This window comes from Nanorana parkeri, unplaced genomic scaffold (genome assembly GCF_000935625.1).
Source record: "Nanorana parkeri isolate BGI_ZX_2015 unplaced genomic scaffold, ASM93562v1 scaffold1304, whole genome shotgun sequence".
NCBI classification, from domain to species: domain Eukaryota; kingdom Metazoa; phylum Chordata; class Amphibia; order Anura; family Dicroglossidae; genus Nanorana; species Nanorana parkeri.
The window spans coordinates 358,039-367,244 of NW_017307572.1; the positions used below are offsets into that span (position 1 = coordinate 358,039).

At 44.1% G+C, this 9,206-nt stretch overlaps 1 protein-coding gene across 1 annotated transcript in view; it reads left to right on the forward strand.

Annotated features, from left to right (window-relative positions):
* Window positions 1-1,620, forward strand: part of CUNH2orf69 (chromosome unknown C2orf69 homolog) — a 3,791-nt gene extending 2,171 nt beyond the window's left edge. Inside the window, exon 2 of the mRNA XM_018569214.1 lies at window positions 796-1,620. Within this exon, the coding sequence (XP_018424716.1) occupies window positions 796-1,620 (825 nt within the window). The remainder of the gene's footprint in view (window positions 1-795) is intronic.
* Window positions 1,621-9,206: the final 7,586 nt, after the last annotated feature.

Genomic DNA, 9,206 nt, shown 5'->3' on the forward strand with positions numbered 1-9,206 from the left:
CAACCTGTCCCCCCCCCCCGTCCGTCTGCTCCTTCAGCGCTGGCTCTACACACCATATAATTAAAGAATAAAACTACCTTTTATTAGCATAAACTATATCACATATGAGAAGCAAAGTTTGAGGGGTCTCTTCATCAGGCAAAGTGTTGCTGAAGACACCCTTTGCTGCAGATTCCAAAGCGTTGCCTTTAATGTGACACGTCCTAGTTAATGCTAATAAAGGAGGTTTTATTTTTTTCTGGCTCAAAGCTGTGGGCAGCTGGGAGACAATATTGCCCTGTCAGCCACTATCGGCTGTCTTTGGATCACAGGAGTACATTAGCATTAGTAACTGTACTACTGTGGCTCAAAAGGGTGTGGAAAAGACTTCCACAAGAGCAGGTTGTGGTCACCCCTGGAATGGTGGGATTTCTTTCTGAATGCACAATATATAACTGGCTCTTAACATTTATAAGAAATAGCACTGCAGATTGCTGAATCAGGACATATCCGATTGCCTAGGGCCTATTCACACTTGTCTGCTTTGGTGTGTTTTGTTAATGTGTGTTTTATGTCAAGACAAATCAGTTTAAATGGCTGCCAGAGTGCCAGAGTGCACAGGAAAACACACCTGCACTTTTTTTTTCTGTCGAGCACTATGAAAGGTGGTTGGGTGCTGGGGTGCCATTTAAAATCAATTGCATCACAGTGCACCAACACCTATAGCGTGCATTACATAATGTGTACAGTATTGCAACTCAGTGGTTTGAACGGGTGTTTAATAATCAGCCCTTTTTTCTTTTTCGCCCCCATTAGAATTACCGGGATGTTATGGCAAGCCACTCTGAAAATTTCCGATGGAAGCGGTGGAGTCTTGAAGATATTGCAACTATCCTTTCCCGACGCTTCCCTTCCAGTTACATATGGATTGTGAAACCTTCTCGCATGCATCTGCACAAATTCAGCTGCTATGACCATTTTGTGGAAAGTAACCTGTTTGGTGCCCCAGAGCACAGTGTGGAACTGAGAGCTATCAGACAACTTCATTCCTTGCTCACGAATGCCTTCACCGTGGCACAAAACCTTCTGATGTCTCCGAATAACAAGTATGTTGTTAACAGTGACAATGACCATTCTGTGACCCCAATGGGTTCTGCATATTCCACAAATGGTTGCCATTCAGGAGAAGACAATGTTAATCATTGCTCCAAGGACTCTTCTCTCGGTTCGCCATCTGTAAAGGATTCTCTTTCCTTCACTGTGATTGGATTCAGCAAGGGATGTGTTGTACTTAATCAGTTTCTACATGAACTGCATGAAGCTAGAAAAGATAAGGAACTCCATATATTTGTAGGCAATATTGAATCCATGTATTGGCTTGATGGGGGGCATTCTGGAGGCAGCAACACCTGGATAACGTGTCCCGATATTATGAAAGCATTTGCTCAAAGGCGTATTGCAGTGTATACTCATGTGACTCCTTACCAAGTTAGTGACTCCATGCGGTCCTGGATTGGAGAAGAGCACAGGAAATTTGTAGAGCTTCTGAGAGGTTATAATGTTGTGGTCAATAACCAGTTACATTTCGCCTACGAGGCACCTTCTTTGGATAACCATTTCAGAGTTCATGAAGTTTTCTAAATGTATCTCCTAGAAATGGAAAGCTCCACTTCAAATGTTTTTTTTTTCTTTCAGTGTACTTGTAAACTTTTCCTTCTAGTGGATTTCCCATAGAATATATGGAAAGCTTGGTTTGACTAGCAACACACAGGAAGGTGAGCAAGCCAGAGCCAACACAACTGTATTAAAGCTGGCGGGGGGCAGTCAATGAAACACTTTTCCAATCCTTGGTTTGGTTTTAAAAACCAGAATTGAGCTAAATCTTGGTCCTGCTTTAAGGAATACATAAAAATACAAGCATGCTTCTAGTGATGTGAGCCAAATTATATATAGATATATATAGATATGTATCTATATCTATATAATTTCTGCTGGTAACCTTCATTATTTAATTGGAAGACTAAATCATTACACAATCATCAGCTTGGACTCTGCATGCAGTGTTGGCTAAACCTATGCTCATTTGATGGAATGTTGACAATGTGTAAAGCCAACTGTTGTAATACCACCGATAGCAGCATCTTGCCACTGATCAGAAGTCTGCATGTGCTGTATATGGGACAGTAGTCCTTCCGAGTTCCTAGGTGCGTACGGGCTGGATTAACCATACAGACCCTTCCTGCAGTAACCGCTCAGCAAAATATTTGTAAATGTTATTCTTGTCATTTAGATAACATCATTTTGTTGGAATTGAGTGAAGAACTGTCTGTAACTAAAATGGCCACGGAGCCTAATCTGTAAGCTTTTCTGAGAAAATAGACTTCCTATCTTTAACTACCACATATGCATGCAGGAATCGAAATCTGTGGCCATTCTTCTTATACCATAGATGAGGGGACTGAACCAGGTGACCAGCTTTATAATACATTCCTGTTCTGTGATGTGTAAGCTATGCTGTCTTTTAGCCTAAAGTGGAGGGGATGGCACATTTATCAAGTGCAGGAATGATTACAAGTAGATGAACGTTTGAAGCAGGGGTAGACAAACTCTCCACCGGTAATGAAACTACAAATCTCATCATTCATCTGCCTCTAGTAGTCAGTCTTGCAATGCCTAATGGGATTTGTAGTTCCACCACAGCTGCGAGGGCTGGAGTTTACCTATACCTGATTTAAAGAAAGGGTGCACAATACATTATAAATTAGGGGTAGTCAACCTTGGCACTCCAGCTGTGGTGAAACTACCAAATCCCATAATGCCTCTGCTGCTGGGAGACATGCCTGTGGCTCTCAGTCTTGCAATGCCTCATGGGACTTGTATTTCCTCAACAACTGCAGTGCAGGGGTTATTTACCCCTACTATAGATCCTACTTACCTAGAGCCCCACTTCTCTGAGATCTTTACTATGCCACTCTTCCCCACACAGCTCCTGGTCGAGGGGAGGACAAAGTCATATGGAATTTAGGAGCCAGCAGGATTTTTCATTAGGATCCAGTTCCATTGACGGCATCACTGACCTGGCTGCTGGGATTTGTCCAGCCATGACCTGGTCAGAATCTTCACAGCAGTAAAACTCATTTGCAGCCTTAGAGGCTTGCTGATTGGCTCTCAGAAAACTGAAAGAAGAATGTGTCTTGCATACTCGGGCACCGAATGTATGAGTTTGGTTAGAGGCTGCTTAGCGTCGGGCTGGCTGAATACTGGAGATCTTTTCGGATGGGTAGCAGCTAATATTGACCTGTTGTGACTATGCTGAAAAGGAGAAGTTCCTGAAAAGTGCATTTATTCTTGAATTGGTTGTATTTTGGGATATCAGTAACTTCCCACTATTCCATGACATGGAACTCTTCTTCTTTACCCAGTTATAGTTCTAAAATCAGCTTCCAGATTGGAGGAGGTTTATGTAAGCTGTAAGAGCTTGTTGTTTTATAAACATAGTGGTATAGGCCAGTGGTGGCGAACCTTGGCACTCCAGCTGTTTTGGAACTACAAGTCCCATTTCAAGGCTCTGACAGCCACAGACATAACTCCCAGAGGCAGATGCATGTTGAGATTTGTAGTTTTGGCACAGCTGGAGTGCCAAGGCTTGCCACCACTGGTATAGGCAGTGCCTATAAGCTTTGCATTTCTGTAACATTCCCTTTAGTGCTGTTTTTTTAATGTTTCTAAAAGGGGGTCCCAGGAGCAGGTCCTGATATTCATGGTGCCCGTGTTGCCTGTGATAACCTCATCCTTTCATTTTCTGCCTAGCACTAGGAAAATAACACTGTGACTCTGGTTGTTGCCACCAACATAGATTTTCATTTCAGACACTTTTAAGGCAACTCTGCACAGCCAAAAGTTGTGAATTGTACATGTAGGAGACGGAACAGTCTAAAATACATGATTTTGGTGTTTGGTCTCAGTAAAATACTACTTTGCACATTGTTCAGCAAAAAATGTATTCTGTTTTTTCACTGTGAGGTTTACGGTTCCTTGTGTTTAATAATTGAAACTTTAGCAACTTCATTTTCTAAAGCTAGTCATACACTGTTTGAATTTCAGCCAATTCGGGGGATTCAATATGTTAGTGACCCTGTCCACCCCACCTGTATTGGCAAGTCAATTCTTCTTGAAGTGGATAATTGTAGGCTGAACAGTGACTGTAGCCTATTAGCTGCATTCACGGTGGGGGTATTCTGATAGCTGTAAACACCAGCTGTTAGAATACAGCAGCCAGCAAGGGAGATTCCTCTCGCACACGTGGTTTGGCGCAGATGGGGCTTTCGTGTTTTTTTTTTTTTTTCTTGTTCAGCCTTACAAGGCTCAACGAGACAAAAACAAAATCGTAAAATGTATGGCCAGCTTAACGACTGCAATGATCGTGTTCTATTTGGGTAGTTGTATTGTCCATCTTTGTCACTTTTTAAAGTAAAAATCGAGCAACACACAGAAAAGACCTTTACGCTGTTCAGAGTATCTTGTTCTTTTACGAATGGACTGAGGTGTTCTACTAAGATTAATGACAATAAAGAATAAACCACTTTATACTTGCCTCCTTTTATCTCATTCCTATATCCCAAATATGTTTAGGTTCTGCAATACACAATTGAACCTGCCCATCATAAACCTAAGCGACATAGGTACATTTAAAATGTATCTAAATTCAAGAAGCAAAGTATCATCATTTATTGCAGGTTATCGGTCCTTAGACCAGGGCTGGACAAATCCCAGGAGCCATGTTGCCAAGGCTCCATCAAAATTACACTTTGTGTCCAACTTTTGAGGTTTTCTGCAATTGTCAGTGGAGCTGGCTCCTGGTTTGGATAGACTAGTTACTGGATTCCATAGTAATTTGTCCACCCCTGTGTTTGACAATGCTCACTCACTCACTAGTGTTTCTATACAGAAGTAGTGTCGTCCTAGGACCAGAGGTGTGTGTGTGGACTAGGGATGCACCAATACTGAGCATTAGGGTGAGTACTTGTACCGCCCAAATGCGCCGATACTTGTCTCTGATACTGGAACTTCCGGTCAGAGGGAGATTTCGGGGTTTTTGCCTTACGTAGGAGCAGCCCTTAGTAGACAGTGCGGCCTGCTTGAAGATTTAGTCCTCCTTTACCCACTGTTTTGTTGACTGGATTAGACACCTACAGCTGCAACATTGTGCATCTACAATATGTGTGATAGATGCTACTGCATGATACTCTGTAGCTCACATTGTGGGGAGTACGGTATTTCTTTGCCCCCATCACTTCTAATCACATTATAAAGATGTAATGCCCTGAGCTCCTCCTAACTCCCAAACCCTCTAACTAATCACTGGAATTAAAGATAAAATAAAAACAAATTTCTTCAAAATGTTTAACCACCTCCGGGCCGGCCGTAGTAAAAAAACGGCCGGCCTGAGCTCTCTAGAGCGAGCGGGAAATGGCCGAAATTTAAAAACAGGCAGCGATGCCTGTCACCATACAAGCGATCCGCCAGCTGTAGAGGGTGCCGATCGGTCACGGCCCCCCCGCCGTTGTCCCGCTGATCCCAGGCTCCGCTGTGCCCAGTGCGAGCCCGGGATCAGCATGGTGCCTGTGACACGGGATCAGAGAGAGCTTGGTACTCGAGCTCCCTCCGGTCCCCTCTCCTCTGCAAGAATGCGGAAGTGTTGTATAATACATCACTTCCGCATTCTTGTGTCACTCTCCAGCTTCAGAAGCTGGAAAGAAGCTGATGGAGCAGATCTGTGCTTCATCAGCTTCTTTTGGGGGGTCCTAGGTGACATTAGGGGTCTTGGAGACCCCTGATGTCTCCATAAAGAGGACCTGTCACATATTTTGCTATCACATAGAGGGGGTTTTATTAGCCCCCGTATGTGATAGCAATAAAGTTTAGTGGAAAAAAAAAGGGAAAAAAAATTTAAGTCCCCCCCCCCAATTTAAAGTTACACCATAAAAAAACAAAAAAAAAAATGTAAGTCCCCACCCATACATACACGCATGCAAACATGCGTCGGGGGCGCATACGTGCAAAAAAGACTATTGCACCCATTACACCGCACATGTTACATATCGCCGCGAACGTCGGAGTGAGAGCAATAAGTCTAGGGCCATCAATCACTGATAACACTAAACTGATGAGCGGTAAAAGCTTTTAAAGTGTCGCCTATGGCCAATTTTGGGTATGGTAGTTTTCTGCGATTTCGCGGGTGCGCGCAATTTTAAAGCTTGACATGTTTGGTGTCTATTTACCCGACGTGACCTGATCTTTTATATTTTACCAAAAAAATGGGTAATAATAAATGTTTCCTAACAATGTAAAAAAAAACTTTTTTTTCAAAATTTTCAGTAATTTTTCCTAATTATAGTAAAAAATAAAACCCGTAATGGTGATTAAATACCACCAAAAGAAAGCTCTATCTGTCCCCAAAAAATGGTATAAAATTCATTTCAGTACAGTGTTGCATGGCGGAATTAACGTCAGTCAAAGTATCGCAACGCTGAATACTGAAAAATGGCCTGGATGGGAAGGGGGTCTAAACACCTGGTCTTGAAGTGGTTAAAACTGTTTATATAAATGGAATGAGTTGTTGCAAACAATGGCCCCATAGACTTTTCTTTCCTAAGCTATAATGTCAGGGACAAGAAGTACAGAGTGCACAGACTAGAAGCACTGAACTAACAATGCTACAACCCCAGCGGAGAGCTGTATCTCGGAAGGGACAGTACCGGGGAAATTGTAATTAACTATTCAGGGGAATTCAATATTGAATTTGCTCCAAAATTCTGGCGCTAATACAGCCTAAAAAATGTCTGCGCCAAATTCTAAAACATGCTGTGCCGTTTTCCAGACCGCTACTGACTCCTTCACCAAATTCAAGTAGTTCTTATTTGTGCCATATGTCATTCAGGCACTGTTCCTGCAACATATTCAATAAATAAACTCCAATAGTTCAATAATAAGAGAAGTGATGCAAAATAAGACCAAATAGTTTTTTGGCGTAACTAGTCTGTCACGCGTTCATATTGTATATGTCTATCACAGTATAGCACACACATACCTCAGGTGTGACATTCCTTGAAACTGAGGATCCAACTGAAATCGGTCTCAGACACTTTGGACAATGAAACACACCTATGTACTTTATCAGTGTGCATGTATCTGTCCCAAAGTTTCTCTCACAAGCCAGCATCCTTTTCAAAGGGTTTGCTCCACATTCATGAATGTTATGCAGTCTTGTACATGAATTTGGCAGAAATAACACTGTTACCATAACCCCGAGACACTTTTCTTATGTGTCTCAGCAACACTCTTTTTGAATGTCCCGCTGTCCTTTTCAGCTGTTTTTCCTGGAACTTTGCTTTAAAGTTAGAATTAAAAATGCATTGTCATGTACCTTGGTGTGAGCCTGAGGTGACGAGGAAGGGCTCCCCTTGCAACTCTCGTCTGAGCCCCAATGGAGATGAGACAGCAGTTGTACAGAAAGAGGGGCACGAGTGCCTGTGGCTGAAGTGGATGCTTGACACACTGGAGATGATGGTGCTGATGACTGGATGCCAGAGGTAGCTGGTAGTTGATAGCAGATCAGACAGCACTGGTGTGAGGAGCAGAAGCAAAGTTAGGAACAAGCTACATGGGGGCAGCATGGTAGAGGCAAAAACTATGTCAGGAGCAGGCCGGGTCATGCACTCACGAGCAGATGGGTACAAAATCAGGAGACGGAAGAATGGTCAGGGAACAAGCCGAGGTCACAAGGCAGGCAGCAAACAGCGGAGGCAGGAATCAAGATTTCAACAACAGGATCACAAATGCAGGGTACAGCTGAAGATCTCTCAGCAATGTGCCGATGCGGGAGCCATCCTTAAATAGCCCGCCTGGTGGCAAGAACAGGCAAGCGCACACCGCTATTCGCGCATGAGTATTATGTGCAATATTGGAACCGTATCACAGAAGACGCAAGTGCATGTGTGCAGCGGCCCATGAAGAGATCCGGACTGGAGCTGTACTATGGGTGCTGACTGAAGTACCCTATTAACGAAAATGTATCTTATTTGTGTATCACTCATTTGTAGATCGTCAATCATCTCTGAATTGGTGCTGACACTGTCCTTCCTTCTGGAGGGGGGCTACTTCTGTTCCCCATGGTCCCTGTGTGTGTGTGTTGTAAAGTAGAACCGCTCCAAGCTCGCTCCTGTGATGGACTACAATCGCAATACAAATGAGTAAACTAAATGTGAGATTGTAGTAAATCACGAGTGCGAGAATGGAGCGGTGGCTACTTAACAGCACACACAGGGACCATGGGGAACAAAAGTAGCCACCCTCCAGAAGGAATGACAGTGTCAGCACCAATTCAGAGATGATTTGAGGATTGCAAACGCATACAGGGACAATTTAAAGGAGAACTATGGGGTTAAGGCTTTTCCCCATAGTTCTCCTTAGGGTCTTCGGGAGGACACAAACTAGCGTCCTCCCGTCACCCTAGGCTCAGTATACCGCGAGCTGTAGCTTGCAGTATACTGAGACGCCGCAGTATACCGCGAGCAGCAGCTCGCGATATACTGAGACGCCGCAGCTGAAGCGGATCCCGACAATTATGTCTGGATCCGCCCAGCTGCGTGAGTGAGAGCTGGCTCTGCCTATCTAGAGGCAGAGCCAGCTGTACCCGCCCCCTCCCTTCTGCCAGTCAGCGCTGGAGGATCGGAGCAGGAGAGGGGAATCCAGCCCCTCCCCTGTCACGGCAGAGAGCCGTGACAGGATCGAGAGGTGAGCGAACGCCGGTATGTGTTCGCTCACTTCCCGATCTACTGAGCCGACCTGTGACAGTCTCATTGTCACAGGTCGGCTAGAACTATGAGGTGAGTGAGAAGCACTCACCTCATAGTTCTTTAAACAGTAGCCAATTAACCTTCCAGTATGTGTTTGGAGTGTGGGAGGAAACCCACGCAAGCACAGGGAGAACATGCAACTGCCATGTAGATAGTGTTTCGACCGGGATTCATATTTAGGACCCCAGTGTTGCAAGTGCTAACCACTAAGTCACTGTGCTGCTTTTAAACACTGCGAGTTCCATTGTCACGACGCACACCATTGCAAACTGGGCCTATTGCATTAAACTGAACCCTCCCTCAGCTCTACCACCTGCACAGGACAACACAGTGATGATGTCACTCCTACTTTTACAAGGTAATCTCTGA